This window comes from Anser cygnoides, chromosome 1 (genome assembly GCF_040182565.1).
Source record: "Anser cygnoides isolate HZ-2024a breed goose chromosome 1, Taihu_goose_T2T_genome, whole genome shotgun sequence".
Classification (NCBI taxonomy): domain Eukaryota; kingdom Metazoa; phylum Chordata; class Aves; order Anseriformes; family Anatidae; genus Anser; species Anser cygnoides.
Window position 1 is genome coordinate 147,688,308 of NC_089873.1, and position 23,024 is coordinate 147,711,331.

Here is a 23,024-nt window from a genome sequence, read left to right on the forward strand (position 1 = left end):
AGTCTCTCATTTCAAGGTACTCTCCTCAAAACACTCCTTTTCTACCTGCCCTGAAGGGTGAATATGGTGAGAAGAAAGACAGAAGCTGCCTTTCAGACAGCAGTAGCAAGATGTAGCTCATGAGATTGCCTCAGATCCAAAAGCTTCAGGCCAGCAACATGTCTCACCCTGGCTGGGGCAGGACCAGCAACCAGAATGTGTCCTTCCTTGGAGGAGGGAGGCTCTGAGAGCAGCCATATCCCTCTGGCTATGGACATAAGGCAAGAAACACTCGTTTTGCACAACATGAAATACAGATTTCTGGTCTGAATCTGCTACCAACTTTCTGCTCTGGGACCTCTAAGGTGTCTCTGTCCTTCCAGGAGTGCCTCTAAATCCTTTCACGTTCTCTCCACCGATAGCAGGAACATTCTCCCATTGCTAAGGACAAAGATCACAACAGTCCTAGAAGACAGATTTGGGGAGTCAACCACTCCAAACCCACTCATCGAGCATCTTATTATCAGACTATCTGGTCTCAGCCTGAAGCCAGTAATGACTTGCAGATATTCATACAATCACAGAACCATTAGGGTTGGAAGAGCCCTCCAAGATCATCTGGTCCAACCATCCCCCTACCACCAATGTCACCCACTAAACCATGTCCCTAAGCACCAGGCCCAACCTCTCCTTGAACACCCCCAGGGACGGTGACCCCACCACCTCCCTGGGCAACCCGTCCCAGTGCCTGACTGCTCTTTCTGAGAAGAAATGTCTCCTCATTTCCTACCTGAACCTCCCCTGGTGCAACTTGGGGCCATTCCCTCTAGTCCTATATCAGGTGTTCTAGTAGTGGTACTACATTTAATTAGTCATCTAAAACACAAGGGTAGGTGGAGATGTTTTAAACCAAAACATGCACCCAAGTCAAAGAGATAAGAAGCTGTTAACTGACTTGGGAGCGCTGTCAGTGTAAGCATCTCCAGCCGGGGAGCAGCTCCACACAACGAATTTAACAGCAGATTGCAACTTCAGTTGCAGGAGTGCTAAGATATGAACATGTGGAAAGCAGCTCAGTGATTAGAGGTTTATTTCAGCTTCCTTTTTTTCTGAGCAGGGTGAGGGAAGAGATAGGAATGATATTTCATCTGTCCAGATTCCCATGAGGACTCTGAGGAGGAAGCTAATTAAATAAATAATAATAATAAAAAAAAAGCCAGCACACTCCCCCAGGACCAGAGGTTGTTCTGATTACTGCAACCCTAAACTCAGGGCAGGCAGATTCCTTGGCAAGGTGTGTCAAGAAAACATCTCCAAGTCATCAGCTGAATACCAGGGCATGGAAGAGAGGTTTTAGATTAACTCTTTGTACTAGCAAGTGAATTTTTTCATGCATTTCTTTACCTCTCACGTAAGAAAAGATCAGGGCATTTTACCGTTTTGGACACTTTTATTTCCATTACATCTTAACCTGCTTTTTGTTAAAGGTGGCTTTAAGATAATTGCCCAGCCAGCATCCTATATCCAGGCTCACAGCAGATCTGAAAAGGAAGGTACCATCACAAAGGCTGCAGCTCCCCCCCGGGGATCACAGGGGACAGCCCCAAAGGTGACCCAGGGGCCACCAAGAGCTGATACCCTGGGGTCAGGGAAGGATGAAGGGTTTCCCAGTAAGCCAGCACAACTCTCTGGCACACAGCAAAGCCACGGCAAGCATGCCAAGGTCTGCACTGAATTTGTCACAAGAAAGAAACACGCAACAACCAAAACAACACTTTTTTTTTTCTTTTTTTTTTTTCTGTCCAGGAAACGTGATGGATTTAGAAACAACTGCACTGTTTTGCAAACTCTCTTCTTTGCAGCATGTTTCGGCTGCCAGCATTCCCAGAGATAAACATGCTGTTTTTTTGTTTGACTAGTCAGCCAGCCTTGTGTTTTCTGGAAGTCAACCTCAGAGCAATGCCCTGAGGCATTTCAGTGGGCTTTAAAGCTCCCCCTGGAAAATGCCAGCGAGCATATCTGTGGGAAGGTGACATCCTGAGAGAAAGTGAATTGTTCTCCCACACATTTCAAAGCTTTTTCTTATTTCAATCCCATGCCCCCTTCTCTCTCCCTTCTGTTTGATGTTTTCTTGCCCTCCCCTTCTCTCCCCCACACTTTTCCCAAGAATTACTCCGTTAATAATGAAAGCAAGCAGCAGATCAACAACACAGTTATGGTACATACCTCAAAAGGACCCTGAAAAAGCAAAGGAGCAAGAAATGGTCATTTCATTTTGGATTGCTTTTAGTAACACTCTCACAAACATAGCATGGTTCCTGTGCTAAGCTAATTGACACAAATTCATCCTTCCCCTTAGGCTAGTGAGTTTTTTTTCTTTTTTCTTTTTTTTTTTCTTTTTCTTTTTTTCCTTTTTTTTCCCAATCCTGCTGCAGAGGTCTTATTAAACAGCTTATTCAGATCAGGTTTTAGGTTGGAGCCTCAGCAGACTCAGGCCAGCCAAGTCCAGGGGGAAGCTGCTGCAAATTGCTTGCATGGCTTTTTGCCACCTGGTTGGAAGACCCAGGGCTTGCCCTGGGACTCTGCTTCCCAGCATAGGGAATGCACCAGGTCACAGAGACTCCAGTTCTCCCAGGAACATCTCCTCGGCTTGGTGTCCCTTGGGGGCAGTGCAGTGATATCCTCACAGCACTGAGATCTGCTTGGGTTTGAGCTCACCCTGCTACAAAGCTTCAGTCTGAATCCTGTTTAAGCCTGGACTGACGTGAGCCATTACATGGGTGCAGCCTGGCTCTCCACAGCCTTCCACACCTCAGGGAAGAACTAGCAGCTCGGGCTCAAAAGCTCTTGGCTTCTTCCCAAAAGAAGAAGCACTGAAAAGCTTCTTTTTACTTGGCTGTGCAAGGCCCCAGAGGCTGGAGATGGTAATCCCGGGGCAGGACGCAGCTCTAAAACAAACCTTTACTTTCATCTTTTCATACCTAATTAAAGCTTGGCTCCTAGGGGCCCAAAAATTTTGTGTTCAGGGATGCAGACTAACTGACATTTTAGTCACCTTACAGCTGAAGAACAAGAAAGAAAGGAAGAAGAAGAAAGAACTTAGCAGCACTGGAAAGCTGCACTGCTCTATCGAGACTCATTTTAGATAGCACCTGCCTTTCCCTCCTCTTGTGGCTGCTCTGCCCTTCATTTCCCACCAGGGCTGCTTCTGTTTCCCTTCTGCCACTCCTCCCCTCCCAGGGAGGTGATGAATTAAGCTGGGAAAGCTGCTTCCCCTCTCAAGCAGCCACAGCTCTTCGTGCCTAGCTGGCTGCAGTTTGCTCTCAGCTCCTTGCAAGAGCCCCCTCGCACAAAGCACGGGGTCAGCTGCGCATCGCTTACATGCAAAGGCTCAGGAGGCTTGTTTGCCTTAGGCTAGAGAAAGGAGCAGTCCCAGCAAATGTTTGCAACTCAACAAAGGTGAATTTCAAGGAAAGGCCGTGGAGACTGCTCTGTGTGGAGGAGAAGGAGCACCACAGAGCTGCTGGGTGGTTGGAGCAAGCCCTGGATGCCCTCCAGTCTGACCGAGTCCTTGGCTCACTGGCTGCCAGCTCGGAGCAGTCCCTCTCCTCCAGTCTGTCCCCCTGGTGCACATCACCCTCAGTTCTCCTGCTTCGTCTTCCCTGCTCCATCCCTATCTTCTTTCCTTTGACCTTTCTTTCTATTTAATTCTCTCCCCTCTCAACAGTCACCTGAAATACCATGGAATTAAGAAGACATTCGTGGCTACTACGCCTCCCTTCTGCTCCTGCATTTCAGCCCCATCCCCACACCTCTGTCTGTTTAGTTTGGAAGCTCTTTGGAGGAATAAATACCATCTTCTCTTCTGAGTGCTAGTAAATTGGGAGCCTCTTGGCGGCTCTACCCCTCCTGGCACAGCCTCTTCTGAGTGCAGCAGCTTATGTCTGTGTGGCACAGGGAGCAGTTAGAGAGTGGCGCTCCTTAGTGCAACAACAGAGGATTAATGTGACCCGAATACAACTGTTTAAATAAAAACTTGACAGCTCCTTCAGAGTTAATCCCCGTTCTTGGAAAAAGAGCTGCACAAATAGTCACACCTGGGAACTGCGCTTTACGCTACCTACCAACTAGCATGCTTTAAGCCTGTGCTGGCCCCCAGGTCCAGTGCTGAATTAGAAGAAAAAAAAAAAAGATGTCAGTAAGTGAAGCGCCAGCATCTGTTCATGCAGACGCCTGTTTTTTTCCCCTCCACTCATGTATTGACCAGACCTGACCTACTTAGCTGTGAGCAGCTGGCAACTGCTTAGCCTAAATATGTGACTCCAGGCTCCCAGACCACACAGGAAACATGTTTAAAGTGCCTCCTTTGTACACTCATGCTTCCTTGTTTTCTAACTCGCTTGATAACGTCAGCAAGCACAGAAGTCACTACAGGAGGCAGAAGACCGCGAGCCTTACCATGTCTTTAAAGGCCCCGAGAATGGCTGCCGTGATGATCCCCAGGAACAACCCGATGATGTTCAGGACCGTGGAGGACCACAGCAGCCTGTACAGGTGAACCACGTCCTGGCAGCTGCTCACACCGAGAAATTCGTAGTAGCTGGAGGACTGCTCTGAGCTGAAAGGGAACGCAGATGGGGTCACGACGGTGCGTTGCACGAAATAAAGAGCACCAGAGGGTCTGAGTCCCTCCTGCTTAGTTTTCTCTTTGGCAAAGTACTTAATCCATACTCCCTCCTTTGGGTGTGAACACTGCTCAGATGAACTGGAGAAAGCTCTGCTCAGCTAACATTAAACATGCAGACCTACTAATACCAACCCTAGTTTAGCTGGGACTCCTTTTTTGCAAAGGGTCTCTGAACACAGAGATAGTCCTGGTATATGGGTGCTGCCCTGGCCATTTAGCTACCAGCTAAAACGTTTAACGTGGCTTTCTTTCCCACTTTACCTGGAAATCTGCTGGCATCTCCAACAGTGGGAAAGACAAGTTGCTTAAGCATTAATTCAACCACAGGAAGGGAGGTTTTGCCAGCTGGCTACATTTGGTTATGGTGTCTGCAGTTCCAAATTAACAGATGCAACATAGTACAGGGTAAAGATGTGCCTTTAAACTATGGATTGTACTATCCAGAAAATTTTATTTCTTTATATTTCTACACTGCAGTGGTTACTGTAAATCAGGCATGTCGTGAAGTCAATCCTCATTCCCTCTCTGAAAGTGAGAAATATTCTACTGCAAAATTTGAAAACAATTTTCTGCAGTTCTTCCCAGTACCTGTCTTAATGCTGGCCCACTAATGAGCTCCTAGAGCAGCTGGAAAAGAGTTGGAAAGATTTTTTAAATGCCAAGTCTGGTTTTGCACTGTTAGGAAAGTGCCATCAGATTATGGTGGAAAGCAGAAGCGAGCAGTTTGTGAAATATTTTTCTGTTCCCCCTCCCCAGCACGTGGGGCAGGTGTGGGGACTGTGGTTAGGGAAAGCTCTGCAGAGGAAAGTAGCAGCATGGAGAAACCCACAACACTTCTGGGTAGGTCCAAGCCAAGCACAGTAATTTCTGGAAATGTCAAATCATTTGTTGTGGGGCATGATTCTGGCACTGTGGATTTGCTATGGTCAAGTTCACTTGGGCCCTACTATACGAGCCCAGACGTCACTTAACTAAATAAAGCCTCAGCTCCAGCTGCCATCAGGCTGAGGGTGCCTGACTTGCAATCCTGCCTCTGTACTGGTCTTTTGCGTGGCTGACACCAAGTCACTTACTGTGACCGTGACATCCTCCAGCTTCACTTTGTCCATCCTATGTGCTGAGTCTGTAAAGCAGTGAGACTGCTTCTCTACTCTTCCCATAAGGTCTTGCTGTCCACTGAGGATCGCTTACACTGGCAGAACACATGTTTAATTATATCATTAAACACTGTCACAGCAATGATGAGTCTCTGATGTTTCCAACAAACCCAATGTATTAGAAAATTGGCACTGAGGAGATGGAGGAGGAGTTTTGATGTCGAACATCGAATCGTTCTGGTTGGAAAAGACCTCTAAGATCATCTACTGCAACCTTTAACCCAGGACTAAAGTCCACCACTAAACCATGCTACTAAGTTCTATATCTGCACGTTTCTTGAAGACCTCCAGGGGTGGTGACTCAACCACTTCCCTAGGCAGCCTGTTTCAATGCTGTACAACTCTTTCAGTAAAGAAATTTCTCCCAATATCCAACCTAAACCTCCCCTGGTGCAACTTGAGGCCATTTCCCCCCATCTTGTCACTTGGTGCTTGGGAGAAGAGCCCAATCCCCACCTTGCTGGGGATTCCTCTTCTCTCCTTGTTGCTACATTACACTTCAAGCAAAAGAGTTTCAGTCAATTTATTTGGTATTTCTGAATTCTTTCACCCCTTTAAGACTCCTGTTATTTTCTGTGTTGGGTTGGGCTGTTTTAATCCATTCCATAGAGCTGCACTCACCTCGTGTCTGTGTGCCTGGGCAATATGTACAGAAGACTTCCCTCTAGTCCCAAATTTAAATTTACTTCTCTAATTTAGTTAGGATCTGGGCAAAAACTACTCTTTCAAGCGGAAACCCTGTGTTTTACCTCATAGTGCCAGCCTCATTCTCATGCACCAAAAAAGTTCATGTCTCGTAGCATGCTAGCCAAAGTTTACAGAGGACTGAGGTTATTCAGAACTGGTGGCATGTGAAAAGGAGGAAGAAAAAAAAAACACATCAGGAGACATAGGAAGGAAGAAAGATGGGAAATACACAGAGGAAAAGGAAGAAGAGGGACTGTGGGTCAGCTAGAAGTTTACAAAGGTTGCATGAGTGTGCATGATAGATGATACTGAGCTGCACAGAGTGAGTCAGGCGGAAGCTCAACCCTGGGAAATTCCAGCTTCTTGTTTATGGCAAGACACGATGCTGTTTGCAGTTGAAATCTCTGTGTGCCAGGTGGCCAGTCAGCTGTGTGAGTTCATTTCATCCATCTTCCACATTACAAACCCATGGGGCTTGGCTGTGATGTAGTTTTCCTAACCACCCTTATACTCCTGATAAATCACCGCATGGCAACCCTGTGCTACCTTCTGCTGATCTCTGTAAGCATACCCAGACATTTCCTCACTTATCTTCTGGCTTCTCATGCTTTAGTAATGATGAAGTCAAACGGACAGCTTCAGGAAACACAGGACCGTCTGTATCTGTACTGGCAACTTAGTAAAAACCCATGCATATAGAGGCTATTGCTAACAAAAGAGCTCTGTGTTTGTCTGCTACATGATCTCTCTGTATGGACACTATGTTCCCATTTATTTTGTCTTTGGCAAAGTTTGGTAGAAAAAAAATGATTAATTAAATGTAATGAGAAAACTGCATTGCAAGATCGCCAGTAAATCTTGACAGGGCTATGCCTGAGTGGTTGACTTTGATAGCACACCAAAAAGCTTATCAATATATTTTAAGATACTGAAATAATGACAGCACTAACACATAGCCCCTGAGCTCTTCTCCACTGGCTTCAGTGACAGAGGAGCTGGATTGCTCAGCATACAAGTCAACATGCTGCTTCTCCAGGCCGAAGGGCAAAACTCCCCGTCTCTCAGGAGGAAGGACTACCAACCAAGGACTTCTCACAGGCCGCTGACTGCACACAGGTACTTACTTCTCACAGTTGTAGAGGTCACAGCAATAGCACGTGTTACTCTTTACTTTCAGCTCACACTTGTTGTTTAAGGTATAACACGTCACCTGCCAAAAAGAAGAAATTGACTTTTAATCTCAGTGTGTCAGTGCAGCATACTGACCCCAAGAAACAGCTACTGCAGCATCAGGTTTTATGTGCTGTTGTGGTGGCTAGATGGTGTGCCAGGACTGCTGGAGTTTTCAGCAGCTTTGCTGCACTGCTCCATGCTATTTTGAAGACCCAGAGTCCACAGCAGATCCCTACAGCTGTGACACAGGGACCATAGGTCTTGAGGGATACACTACAGCAAGCCACTGCAGTGGATAAAAATACCACTCCATTATAGTGGGGAAATGGGCAAAAACGCCAATTTCTCTGAACAGCTTCTGGTAAATGGGAGCTCTTTCTTTTCAGTAACATCCTCCTGAAGAAGGAAGTAATTAAGAATAACAACAGCACCAATCCCCAAACCCACAAACAAAACCACTCAGAAAAGATCCAAGCACTCCAGCAAATAATTACCATTTACAGAGGCTCTTGGATATAAAACTTAGAAGATTTATTTGTGTGAGCAGGAATTACAGGCTCTAGATAAGTGTTGGAACAATAAAGGTAGACGCACGTAAGCCACTCTCCACGCAGACGAGAAATCATTTTAATGACTCCTTAGATGTAGTAAGGATATAGCACTTCTGTGTGGCACTGTAGACCAACTGAAATACTTTATACACAAGGTTGGTGGTTTTTTTTTTGTTTGTTTGTTTGTTTTAATTTTTTTTTATTTTTTTTTCCTGAGATTTTTAGTTTACTGAGTTTGAAATCCTGGAGAACTGTCACATTTTAAAAGCTAGCAGGACAGAAAATACATTCTTGCTATAGTTTTTAGTTTGATAGAAAGAATGTGCTGTAACAACTGAGAGGTATTTCGTTTGCAAAACGCATATAAAGCACATCATTGAACAGAAATGAAAGAGTAGAAGTAGCTGCTCAAGAATACATGCCTGCTTTTGAAAAAGCATCTGTCAGCCATTCTCACTCCTGCTCTGCCATGAATGCATTCCTCTGTGAGACAGTATCCAAAGACGTTACACCACGTTTCTCAGCTCCCAACTTTTGGATCTGTGCATCCTTTTTAGTGTGAAAACAGCCACTGTCATCTGTCTATACTTCTCACGTGTTTGTTCCCAGCAGAAAGAAAAGTCTTACACACAGCACCTGAGAAATTTCATCTTGCTGCTGGTCTCAGACTTGCTACAGTTGTTGTCCTTAGCATGATTTGTTTGAGCAGTGGAAACTAGAGGGTGATAAAGCTAAAAAGAAGTTAAAATGATGATGCCTGAGGATTGCTTTGCTGCCCAGGACAAGGCTATACATATGGTTAGTTAGTCTCTAATGCAAATCAGCTGTTCTAACCCAAAGTGGAAGTTAGGTTATGAAAGGACAGTTCCAATCTGAGTTGCAATCCAGAAATGGAGTTCACAGCCTGATACATGTCTCACTTGTCACAAGAGTATCTCAACCTGAGACATGACCTAATTTCATTAACCTCCTCCTCTTGTGTTTGAACGTACTGGAATTTCACACAAGGGCTTTGCTGACCTGAAGGCATAATCAGCTGTAGCCTTCCTCAGCCCGAGCTGCAATTTACTGCAGGAGAAGAGGGCACCAATGTCAACGACTATGTCAGATTAATCAGCTCCAGCTCAGAAGTGACTGAAATATCACACGTGGCTATTTCTTAAAGAATTTTGAAAACTGACCCTGGAGCGGACCATGCCAATGTACTTGCTGCCAAAGATATTTTGTTGTGATGCTCTAGTCCCTTTGCACTGAGTGGAACATAAGACCTTGGTTTTGACCCTCTGTATGTGGTCAAAATGGCCTAGGACCCACACAGACAAAAGTACCCTTTTCCATTATACATGGATGATAGGGATCTGAGTACTTTGTTAGATGTAGTGGGTTGCTAAGAAGGCGGTTCTTTCTGATGCACTGCTTTGGGGATCACTTCTGATAGGAGATAAAAGCAGTTTTCCCCTCTCCAAGCATCATAAGGCCAGTTTGCCCCTTCTGGCTGCAGAAGGCTAGAAGGACCAAAGAGGGAGATTGGCAAGATTTTAGACATGTTTTTAGCTGCTTCTAGGCTGCAGGACATACTGAATTTTTGGCCAAGGGAGTTTCTGTAGTTGTCTATTTTTATCACTGCATTTTTAAAACATCCAAAGAGCAAGACACTCCTTTTTAGGAGATCAGTGGATAAACCAAAATAAACAAATTGCTGTGTGGTGTGAGCAAGGGTGGTGGAAACAGGCCATTTGTGGGTATCCTGCATGTCAAGACCTATTTTTTTCATTTCAGTGACCACACATTTAGCTTTTTCAGGTTCTGGCTGTTTGTGCCTTGTCTATCCCCTCAGCACAATTGAAGAGATGTTCTCACCTCATAGTAATTGCAATAAAATCAAACTGTTTCTGTTATGAGCAAAGAAAAGAACTGAAAACAACAGACTCCGTGAGCGATGGTGATCAAAAGGAAACTCACACTCAGTAAACAACCTGCCTTCCTGCTTAGGTGCTCTCCTGGACTGCAGAGCACGTCCCCTGCTCACCAGCTGGCTAACTTCAGGAAAGCCAAAGCCAAGTTCAAATGCCACGGATCATTAACTCTGAATTAGCACATGCTGACTCTAGATCAGCGGACAAGCAGACAGGAATGTTATTACAAACTAATAGCACCTTAAAAAAGATAGGTTTGTAGGGGACTTTTTGCCCAGAATAGAGACGGGAGTTCAGGGCAGCCCATCTTGAGACATTGCCTGTATCTGCAGAGCCGGGGAAAGCTGTCTGGCCAGAAGCCCAAGGCTGGGGTCACCTGCAGGGAGATGTGCTCAGTGTGACCCCAGCTATGCACTTTAATTAGAAGAATCAGCATCATTCCTTGGGCCACGACTCTGTCTGAGTGCACATGAACAATATAGATGAGGATAGAGTAAAACTTACAGGAAAGCTTGTTGTCACTGACCCTGGCTTGGTTTGAGCAGGTCTTTAAGCAAGGAGGTCACTGAAACATTTTTGTCATGCATTTTCTGGAACCAACAACAGGGTGCCCTAGCAGCAAGATTTAAGCAGTATTAGCTGCTTAGCCTGGCGATAGACTTTGCTAACCTGTCTAGAATTATTAACAGCAACATTCCCCACACACTTTTTCACAGCAACGGGAGGAATGGTGATGAAGGACATCTGGCTTCTTGTGAGTTATACGAGTGTTTGTTTTCCATCCCACTCTGCCTGATTTCCTTTTCACTCCCACCAATTTACCATAATAGCAAAGTGAAAAACAGGAGAAGAAACTAAATCTGGACTTCTCAGGAGGCTAGCCATTTGGGTATGGGCACTTTTCCTACCATGTTAATGTCCTTGCGATAATAAAAAGCTGCATGCAAACCACTGACATTCTTGGCCTGTGCTGGATAAATACAGAGAATATTTGAAGTCTTCTGGGCAATGCAAATGGACTCTTTCAGATATTTCCTATACCACTTGAAGTCAACAAAATGCTCCTTAGAGAAAGATGCCAATGTGATAAATACATTCCAGACAGCTATTAAACAGTATGGATGGACTAGGAATTGTTCCCGTCCCAGAGTAGTGTGCTGGATACAAACACTGATGATGACTCAAAACCTCACTGGTTGTAATGATTTGCAATCATCGGAGGCTTGGACAGACGGGGAATCACTTGTGGGAGAAAAAAACAGTTGGGTTTCCATCAACCCATGACCTACATGCACAGAGACACTCTCAGATAGCTGCCTCCCTCCTCACCAGCCCCTCAATGTACTACAGAAATGAACGTGTGCTGAGGTGACTGCTTACCTCTGTCTGGTAGGCATCATACAGGAATCCTACTCCGCTTGAATAAAACTGGCACCTTCTGTTATACAAAGGTCTGGGTTCCTGTAAAGACAAAAACAGCCAGAAAAGTACTCGGTCTGGAGGGAGTTTGAAGGCATCACGTCTCATGTCCCCATGCCAGATGTTTACAGCTCTGCAGAGCTGGAGCCAAAGCGGACAGTCGGGTAAGCAGCTCGCACACTCCAGCGCTGGCTTCTTTCCAGAACAGATCTCCTCAGGGTTACGTTTTCCTTCCTCACTCTGCCACTAAGCTATGCAAGAATCATTTAATTTTCTCCGTCCCAGTCACCCTTTTTGAGAGGACATCACCCCCCTAATTAAATACTTCCTTCCCCAATGTCAAATAGCATTGCTCTGTGAGAACGGCCCAGTCAATCTTTTTCCTGGTACAGTTTCTTACCCAGCACAAAGAATTACTTTGATGGGACCTTCTTTTAAAGGATTTTAACAACGTCCACAGTGACAACAGGGCAAAATACCTAATACTTTAGCATTCTGCTTACTACATACACTTCAAAACAAAGAATAGTGAAGAAATGAAGGCATTCAGGGAAGTAATTAGCAATAAATTTGCTTTTGCCTACTTCTCCATTTATGATTATTGCAAAAGATGCATTCATTGCTCACAACTTATATCTCGGGTTGGGACAGTTTCCAAAAATTGATATAAAGGAAGGACACAATGAAATAGCCTTGGCTAGATGGAAGATGTGTGTTCCTGAACTTGGGGAATGGCCACATGAAGGCTAGAGGGTGCATGCCTCAGCCAATTTCAGGACCACACATTTGCCTAGGGAACATTTGATGGTTGAAGAGTTCTCTGTGATCAGCTGTATCTCCCAAAGCAAAGTGTGGGAGTAACTTATGTTGTTGAAGAAGTCTTTTTCAAGTTTTTGTCACCTGTACAGTCCTCAGTCATGATCTATGCCTTCAAAGCACTCAAATGCCACTGCCAATAGTCAGTGCCAAGAGAAAAGATGGAAATCCACTATCTGCTGTTTCCTCTTTCTACACTGATTTTCATGCAAAGGAATACTTCAGTTTTTAGCAGAAATCTGTGTCGATTAACTTTCACTGCATCAGCATGGGCTTTAAAACTTTTTGACCCACCCAGGACTAACCCAGGAACTGCAGAAAGAGCTGCACTACTTAAGATCACTTCTCAGTATTCGATGTTTGTTAGATAATGAAGTGTGAACTGCACAAATCTGCTGACCCAAAATACATAATCAGTAAAAAACCAGAGCTAGGCAGGAATGCAGGCAGTTCAATGAATAAAGGTCATCCATCAACTTGTTTGCCTTTCTGATTACTCTGGCAAACCTAAGAAAGTTTGGACACCAACTATGAAGGGTTAGGGAAAGGTTAGCTTCCTGCATCCAAAATATTTATTCGTATCACAAAAGTGTAAGAAAAAAATGCATTACTAACTCTTTTTTTTCTCTAGAGAAAAAGTAAGTATCACACAAACAGCATGTCATGTCTTGAACTAGGACAGCATTTTTCTACAGGCCTGGGAAAGCATTAGGCTTTAGCCATGACTTCTAGGGACAGATCTGGTTGGGAGGTCTAAGAAGATGCAGTTTCTCAGTCAGCACAGCAAGCATGGGATCAGCCAAAGGCTGTGCTGTCCTTTTTTTTTTTTTTTTCATAGAGTATCATCCATCCTCCAGCACTGATTCACCTATTGCATGGGGATGAAACAGGGATGAAATGAGAGAAGAGTGAGCAGTAGAAATGTCTTTTTCTACTGTAAGAAGCAAATTCATGAAAAACTGCTGTCTGTCATATTCACAACAACAACAAGCTTCAGTTTTATCCTGGAAAATCCTAGAAGGGGGAAATGGTCAAGGGCATGGGGGCCCAGGTGGTCCTGCTGATAGGAGAATGGCTTGAGGAGAACTGGATGGATCTAGTGGGTCAACAACTGCTTGTGCATCTGGAGTTGGCACCAGGAATTTCACTTTTATGGCCATGGAACCATCTTCAACAACCAAGGGTTGCTTGGAAGAATCAGGATCTACGTGACCGACCAGGGCAACAACATTTTTACCTGCAGTCTAGTCAGCTGGTGAGGAGAGCTTTAAACTGAGAACAAAAGGGGCGGGAGATGAGAACCAGCAGTCGAGGAAGCAGCTTTCACACAGCTTTCCCACACCTTACACTTCCTTCCTCTTAAAAAAGAAATTGGTCCTTTTATTGGTTTGGTCTTTGAGGGAGAAGGCAAACGCAGTTTTTATCTGGGTGTGCTTGTGGCTGGAAGCAGCACTGCCTCCAGGAGAGAGAGGTGATTGATTAAGTCATACGAGGCATTATTGCTTCATAGCGCTGTGCAGCAAAGGGATCAGAGCTGTGACTTGGCGGTAACCACTGTGAATGCAGTTAATACATCTGTATGCAGACATAGCAGACGTGTACATTCCTTCATCCACCTGATTGTGAAAAGCAAGCCTGCTGTGCTGCTATAGCCAGCTTTCTACATCCATCCTGTTCTTCTAAATGCATCCATATGTGAAGTCAGCCTGGTGATCCCAAATCAAAATAAATGAATGATGAGTGTGTAAAAATAACAAAGGTTAAATAACATTGACTTTATTCAGACACCCGCAGAACTCAACACCTAAAGCATGTAGCTTTTAAACACAGGCACACTGGGAATACTGAAAGGCTGACTTGTTAAAAGCTTCAATTTGATTTCCATGTCTCAGATGTGCTTCAGTTTGTCTGACTACTAAAGCACTTACATGAATAAGACACCACACAGACATTAAAAAGTGTTTAAAAATTATCCAACAGCACGTCATGCTGCATTAGCACCCAGTGGATTTTATTGGCCTCTTTAAAAAAAGAGCCAAATGAGACATGTTTCAAAGCTACGAAAGTATTCTTGATGGGACTGCTCATATGGGATGCTCATAAAATACTTTGTACTTTTATATTGCTCACTACAGGCGGTGTACGAAAATAGGATAGCCACCAGTACTTGATTCTACTGCTCAGAGCAACACTGGTAGAGGCAGAACTACTTTTCTATGCTATACATATATATAAGTGCATATATAGATATATCTGCTTTTCACAGTGGCTTTAAAGTATACAGCAACAATATTTTCTAATATCCCCACTTATTATTATATATAAATAAATAAATGTAAATTAAACAACATATTCTAAACTTATACTGATGGCAGTTTGACCATACCTGCCTGTTATATATACATATATATATACACACTCATACATAAAGTAAAGATGGCATTAGCATATAAAAAGACCTGAATATGCAGACACAGAGCAGAAAAGATGACTACCACTCGTATAAACATCAACGAACAAACACAAGCTTGCAGCTACATTTCTGTACAGATTTCTTCCTCTTTGGCCAGCCTACTGGTGATTGGCTTCTATGTACTCCAGCAGAGTTTTAACTAGCAGATCTTTCCAGCCTGCCCATTTCCAGTTAAAAAGAGTTACTCAAAGAAGCAGAGAAGGGGAATGTGTTATTAATTATGCATTAATAAATTAATATTAGTGGGAAGTATTGCACAGCTCTATCTCAAAACAGTGTTTAAGGAAGTTCCTGGTAAAATATGGTCATGTAATAGACTGTGCTGGGAAATAATTTTGAACTTGTGGCACTCTGTGAAAGCTTGATGCACTGAAATAAAAAGAAGGCTTGCTGCTGAAATCAGCAGAAACAGGATTTGGCTTCAGTGCTGTATTAAAATCAGGCTACTGAAGAACACCCACACGCTTCTGGAATTTGACTGTCATGGCTCCTACGAGGCCTACAGCTGCTATTTTCAGAGTTATCAAAAGAAATCTGGACACCCAGTAATTCCCTTTAATTACAGGCAAATCAGAATTGCTCAGTCTTGAACCCTATGGAGGAAACTGTAGCTCTCCCTGATATTTTTGCATGTTTTTTATTTCCATTCTTGCTTGCATGTACAGTAGAACCTGGGAGTGATAAACAGACAGATAAGAAGGAAGGCTTTAGGCCAAGAAAGAGAAGATTAGGTCCAAATATAGAGGGGTTTGTTTGTGTTGGTTGCCTTCTTTTAAGAGCATACAATAAAAAAAAAAATTCTGATGGTGGGAGCATTGCAATACATTATTTGTGTAAGGAAAGTACTCTATGAACAGCATCTTTGGTGGACTGGATAAAATGTCTTTTGGGGAGAGGTTGTGTGGCTTTTAACTGAGGTATGGAAAGTAGATTTTTCTATTCCAGTTTTTGTTTCCTTGGAGAACACACATATTTTGGATAACGTAAGGCAAATTCCACCTCCCTTATGCTTAAAACCACTTTCTGAAAAGGGAGATATAGCACAAATTGGATCAACTGAAATTTATGCCATACTTTACATACACAAAATATAATCTTGCTAAGAATTCGCTGAAATAATGACATAGTGAGGACTGTTTTTTTCCAATTACAGTATTTATTTAGTCTTAGCTTCCATGGCTACATTGATAGAAGAGTAGATTAATCATTGCCAGGGGCTGTTCCCAGGCCTGAAACTTGATCATGTAGCCCAAAAACTTGCTAGAATTGGGCCTGTGATAGCTTTGGCTTAGGCAAGCTATCACTCTTCCAAAACAATTTTCTGGGCCTGGTTTGGTGGGCCAAGAACCATTCCCAATGAGCAATTTGGACATTGCCATGCTGTTTGTGACTCTAAGAGACTTTAACAGTAAGGACGTGGGCTTTACCACACCAGTTGGCTTGGGGACCACAAAATCCTCCCAGGCACATTTGAAAGACTAATACGAAGAAAACTGATGAGTCCAAAATCAGACTGAGGTTTTTAGTGGTTCATTAACAAGAAGTTTCTTATTTTCTATTTGTTCCTAATACATTTTTTTGCAGGTCCTTTTCATCTACAGCATGGCTAGCAGCGAACAGGAGAGGGAGCTGCCAAGATTTTTCAAGTTTTATCCTAAAAGCAAACCGAAATGCAGTTCTTCAGTGCCAGCTCAGCCCTGTGCCAGCAGCTGGGTGTTCTGGAGATTATCACTCCCTTCAGGATCAGGCTCTCTGCAAGCTTTATGGAAGCAGACATGCAAATATGAACAAACAGATGTTACTAGCAACCAGCCCTTATGCTTTTCTGGAGAGCAAGATGCAGCATAAGTATCTGTCCACCTCACAGTGACTGTACAATTATTTCTCAGTCTTTCAACAACATTCCCAACGAGATGGGTGTCTTCTGAGAAGGACCATGGCTAGGAGATACCAAGGATTCCCATGAATGATCAGTATAAGTACCTTTGTGCTTTCAGTCATGAACAAAAGATTTTTTTTGCATATTTTTTAAACATTATGAATAGCTTTCATACAGGTTGTGACAAGGTGGACATTAAGGAACATCAGAGTATAAGGCACAGGTCAGTATCCTCAATACGACAGCGAGAGGGTATCATCCACAAGAAACAAAACATCATATATGTGCTCCTGAGCCTTGCAACTCCCACACGATGCACACAATTATACCTCCTGAAATAAGAAGCAAGGTTTTTTTTCACTGTTGTTTTCAGCTTTTACTCATTGGTAGCTAAGTATGCAATTCATTTTTCAGTTTCCAGTTTCTGAAGCAGAAGAGGCTTTCAGAAAACCATTTATCTTGCATAATTTCACAATTTTAAGAAAAGGGCAGAAATAATAACCCTCTCCCCACCAGACTCTCCAATTCCAAATATTGAATCCACATAAGCTGGTGGAAAACTAACTAATTACAATAACCACTTTAAACCGGTTAGCTTCTTATAGACCTGTATCCTCTCTTCTGCCTGGTAAAGTATCTCTAACCTCCTGGTAGACCAACAAAATGTCTTACCCATAATTCACAAGATGTTAAACTTCTGTACACGTAGTTTACAGATAATTATTAAAAGAGTACTCCTCACATGCTGCACTGAAATCTATTTGTGTAAGTAACAGCATTACTTTCATAACCTTTTCACTTCAGAGAGCAGTTGGGAAAAGAAGGGAGCCCAACTGCAGAAGCCACTGTGCAGGATGGAAAATGTGCCCCCTTGGAAGGGCTGCCCATCATCCCCACGGGGCTTTGTGGGCTTCTCTTCTCACCCTTCAGTGTCAGGGAATGCTCTTATAGGAGTGCCAGGCTGCGGCTTCAGGTCTTTGCTGCAATGGGATAAAAAAACATGTCCGTCAGTGCTGGGGATGCTAAGGGGGGCTGGTACTTGAATCAGCCACAGCCTCTCCATCTCTCTCGCATTCACTAAAAAAATCAAAACCCATAATAAATTGGCTGTAAGCAGGTGGCTGACAGCAATTTGGAATGCCATGACTGTACAACCCCCCAGGTTTTTAAAAACTAGAACCCTGAAAGGAAATCCACATGGTATAAAACAAAGCTTTGAACACTATGGAGAGATGTCTAAAAGACAGCAACTGTAAAAAAAAAAAAATCTTGTTTGTTTGGTTTTGGTTTGGGTTTTGGGGAAGTACAACCAGTTACGGGAAAAAATTGAATTCTATATTTCCTACCTGCTTCATATTTTGACTATGTGTTGTGAGTCTCTCCTAGAGTTATTAGCAGTTTTTGTTTTCACTGCCACCAAGCTCATCATCAGCTTTTGAATCCAAATGTCAGTGTAATTTTACTTCATCAAGTGGGACTCCAAATCTTGCCGTTTCTGCATTTCAGCAGTTTTCCTCCCCTGTGATATCAGTGTTTGCTTCCTACTTTTTCTTCTCTGTTTTGTCCTCTTGGGAGCATCGCCTTAACTAACAACATAGAAAGTCCCAGGCTGTCAAGGAGTATCCAGGGCATACTGGCTGGGATTTGGAAGGGTGAGCACAAAGAGACAAAGAGCCAACTGTTCCTGGACTCCCACAGACTGACTTCTGTGCACCAGCCTAGCCCTGAGGTTATGCTACTGCCCAAGGGCTGCAATGGATGGGAGCATAAGGAGCACAAGTTTTTCCTTCTGTCTAGACTGCACCACTACTGTAACAAGACATTTGTGATCTCCTGGTGCAAACAATACATTGCCAGTTTTGTTTAAAGGCTGTGGAGGCAGTCAGGTCAGTATTTGTTTAAATACTTCAGGTGATGTCACGCCACGATGGCAATGCTGTGAGCTTCACTGTAGACTGCACTCACCTCTGCACTGACCTCTGCAGTCACCAGACTGCGCTTACTCTGTCTTGTGCTTCTCTGTCTGCCTTGCATGAACTTAACTTAGGAGCTAAACTTCTTCCAGAAATGCTGGGCTCCAGTCTAGGGTCCTTGCCTGTCTCGTCTGCTATTCAGAAATAATCCAACTCCAGTGCTGAAAATAGGAAAAGCAGCTGGCATGGCTTAAACACTTCTTTACTCTCACAAACCAGATTTATTTCATGCTGTGCTTTCCAGGGGCTCTTTTTAGGATTTCTATATAATTTGAAAGACTAGATGCTACAGAATTCTCTTAGTGCCGAGGAGCACTAGATATTCGCATTCATCTCTTTCAAGCCAGCGAGCATTCAGAATACCTATATACCGTCATGGTTGAAAAATGCACATACATGGTTGAAAACACATACGTGGATCTATCTCACTTTGTATTTCCTCAGTGATTTTTGTTCCACTTTAAATGTTTTCTACTGGTAGCCTCAGTTGCACTGTCCTTTATTTGGGAAAGTTTCTGGGTAGTACTGCTGCAGTTGAATAAATAGTCTTCAGATGCTGGAGCTGATCCACTGCTACATGATGTGCACAGACAGGTCTGTTCCATACGGATACAGTTCTGTTAGAAGGGGTTAAATCCTCTCCAAATAGGTTTTTGTTTTTGTTGTTTCAGTGACTTTTGCCTAAACTCTGCCTCGCATGAATGCAGGAGGAGAGGCCCATTGGTCTTCACAAGCATACACAAGACAAGTAAAAGAAGCAAGAGCTGACATCCCTGCACACCACCTTGGAGGTTCAGCAGCTCGGGTGCTGATGCACGTCCGTGGCAGCAGGCAGAAAAGAGGTGTGTGCAGAGCTGCTGAGTGATGCCTTGCCTATTCACCTGAGCTCTGCTGTGTTGCAAACCCGTACGTCATCACAGGTGGTTCCTCTGGCTGTGCTGGAGAGCTGGGGCCACACAAGACTCCAAGGAGGAAGACAACTCCTACCTTACTACATCAGAACTGTGATAAATCGAAGCCTGACACTAGAAGACGGCTGCTTTTCTTTAGTCGTGTTTTACTATCTAATGTGTCTCACGATGAGGCTGTAGACCTTCCAATGATACCTGCAAGAGCTACTTTGCATAGTTAAAAACTTAGATTTACCAATGGCTTTCACACAAGTTTCTAATGACGCAATTAGCTGATATTATTCAAAGCTGTAATTTTAGTTATTGCTTGATGCGGTTAGATATTTAATTACTTGTTATAGCTGATTACTTACATTGATTACATTACCTCAATTATAGGGTTTGTAATGTGAACTGATTGTTCTGTCTTGATTAAAATGATGTTGTGTCATAAAAGTAATTAACTTTTCCACAAGAATGCAAGGGCTGTTTATTCTGCTTCTGGTAACGTAACTCAGATATATGAAATACAACTCATCGCCTCCACTTTGCTTTAAAGCTTTTAGAATATATAACAAATACATGAATCTTTAGGTATACTACTGCAGGAAATGGCATTTTGCAAGACACTAACCTTTGCACAAATACTATCTTGCCGACCAAAATGTAGTTTTTTTTTACATTTATAATGCTCTTTTGGATTTATTTTACTTTAAAGAAAAGGAAAAGAAGCTGCATTAAATGCACTAGTTAGGCAGTGTATATATTGAATATATACATATTCCAATAAAATGTTTGAGGCTTCATCAATGTTGCATAGGAACACTGTTGCTTTCAATTTTCAGGGCATGGCACACTACTGATAGGGACCTCTAAATAACCCCATTATAATTTAAGCAATGTAATAACAAATTTGTGTCTGATTTTTTTTTCTCTGCTAGGTACTGAGCAGAAAACACAAGCATAGTAGGTGTTTATGCCCAACAATTTGCCATCAAAGCTCCCTCTCATCTCTGTAAAAGGAAGTCCCCCTGCTGGCACTCATCACAGCACACAAGGGGTCAGACTGAAAGGGTCCATCCAAATGGATGGGACTGCAGAACCAGGCCCCAAAATATAAGAGAGTAAAAAGTCCATGCAAGAAGCCCCAGGAGGAATGGAAAGACAGAAGTTACAAAATCAAGATGGTCTAAACAATTAGTGTGAAATGATTCATGCATACCCTGATTGTTCAGGCACGATGAGCCTACCTCCATGGGCTTGTCATTTTGAAGCTTGTATGCGCTTCAGAAGATCTGAGATGTTCAAATATATGGTGCTCAGTGCTCCAGAGGAAAAAAAAAACTACTGGCTATACTGGCAAATGAGAGCATGGAGAGAACTGCACGGGGGCATACACACAAGGAGATTTGAGGCAGGTTCTGTAAAATTTTTTTAGCTATGATAGTTTTAAAGCATCATACGCATATAGATAAGCATATTTTTTCAAACTTGAATTTCTCATCAAAGACTAAATAAATGTATTAGAAGTGTGAACTTTCATAACTCACAACCTTGGTGTGACAGAGCAAAACTACAGAATACCTGGAAACCTAGTTATCGACACTATTTGCAGCTGGACAATCATCCACCCACAGAGAACAATTTCTGCTGCATGATATTATTATTCATACTAATCATGGTTTCTTCTTAAAAATGAAACAAAACCTCTGGCCTTTTGAAACCTATTGCAAGGGCAAAATGCAGCATACACTTAAATACCCTAAATTTTTACTCTGGTAGAATTTAAGGACTTCTACATGCTTTGCTTTGCTAATTCAGATCAATGTGAATAAACGGCACATTTTACTTTGTTCACTCCACTAGTTTTTGCACAGAGCAACTCAAAGCACTGGTCTTCTTTTGATAAATGACTGGAAAAAAATGCCAAGTATGCCAATTTCCAGTCTGAACTCTGCAGGTGGTTACTACCTCTCCCCTCTATGTATCTTTGTAGCAGCTCTACTTTTTTTTTTTTTTTCCTTTTCCTTGGAATAGAAACATTTGCTGATAGTCTAGAGACATTTTTGAGAATAGGAAACAATGAAGGGAATTCTCTTCTGCTGGCAGCCCGTAAGAGGGAAGTAGATGATGCTTTTCAGAGCAGATTGCAAGCCCTTTGCCCCAGGCACCACCTTTCGTAGGACTGAATTGTAATTAACCTGCTTTGCATGCTTTGCATAAATTCCAGCATGGCTACTGTTTTATAAGGAAGGTTAAAGATGGAAGTAGACAGTAAATCTCCCTTGATTCAAGCTGTTGATTCTACATTACTAAACAAATTCCACACAGAATTGAATTTTGGATGTCTAGGAGACAAAGAGCACTTTACAGATGCAAAAGAATATGATCTATGGAAACAAGAATACAAGGCTCATTTTAAATATGGATCAAATCCTGCTCACTTCCCCCTATACTTACTGTATAATTATTTGTGTAAGAATCTCCCTCCATATCTTTAGAGTTGATTTAAAATACAATCAGTGGAGTTTGCACCTAACTACATTGAAACAAAAATAAAAAAAATAAAAAAAAATGATTTAATTTTCAAACCAAAGAAATGAAAAGTAACAGATTTGCTCTTGTCCCAGCTCACTGAAAATTCTGCCCTGTTGTGCACTGACATTGTGCTCACTTTGAGACAGGATCATGTAATTAAATGGAACTGACACTTAACCATTTGCTTTCACATACTCAAAATGTGTGTGTCATTTCCTTAATATTTTCGCAGAGTACAAACTCCAGAGAAAGAGCAGTCTTTCTCCCTCACTATTGCAACTGTATAAGATGCTCTTTACTGTACCTTCAAGGAATGTTTGCCACAAAGCTGGTTTACTGCAGCTGGAATGACCAAACTAATGACATTAATGGGGAATCTCAATGTGGGCTGTTAGATCTCAAGAAGGGGAAGCAGTGGAGCAAGGTCTGTGTCCCCTGTGGGCTAGAAGAAGCTGGACTAGTCCTTGTTTTCCTCAATAGTGAAGGCTTTTGTCCTGTACTGTGGTGCAGATGAAGAGCTGGGAGGCCTGAGGCAGCGTGCTCTCTGGTCCTGTCCTGGGGCTGCAGAAAAGAAGGAGACCACACTGTAGATCTATAGAGATGCTGTTAGGAAAGGAACCAGGAATCTCTCTTTTCCATCCCATTGACAGGAGAATTGCTCTTTGGCATCCAAACACAATGTATGTGCTGGCTAATGGTTCAGACATTTGTATGTGGTTGACACAATGCCAACCAACTGTTCTCCCTCAGGAAAACAAGTCACAGCAGGGAAGAAAATGTGATTCTTAAGAATTTGCAACTCAGCTAAACTTGAAAAGAATTTCAGGGAAAAAAGAAAAAAGAGCTGTATAACCAGAGGGCTTTATCCCTGCCAATATGAGAGGCC

The 23,024-nt window shown here is 42.9% G+C and overlaps 1 protein-coding gene across 4 annotated transcripts in view; it reads right to left on the reverse strand.

The window, feature by feature from the left end:
- Positions 1–23,024, reverse strand: part of TMEM255B (transmembrane protein 255B) — a 72,697-nt gene that overhangs the window by 7,120 nt on the left and 42,553 nt on the right. For all 4 annotated transcript variants that reach the window (XR_010827019.1, XM_048077917.2, XM_048077916.2 and 1 more), the window contains 3 exons: positions 11,531–11,611; positions 7,635–7,720; positions 4,438–4,597 (listed from right to left, as the gene is read on the reverse strand). Coding sequence is in view for 3 of the 4 variants with exons in the window: in XM_048077917.2 (XP_047933874.2) it covers positions 4,438–4,597; positions 7,635–7,720; positions 11,531–11,611 (327 nt within the window). In the remaining variant the exon portion in view is untranslated. The remainder of the gene's footprint in view (positions 1–4,437; positions 4,598–7,634; positions 7,721–11,530; positions 11,612–23,024) is intronic.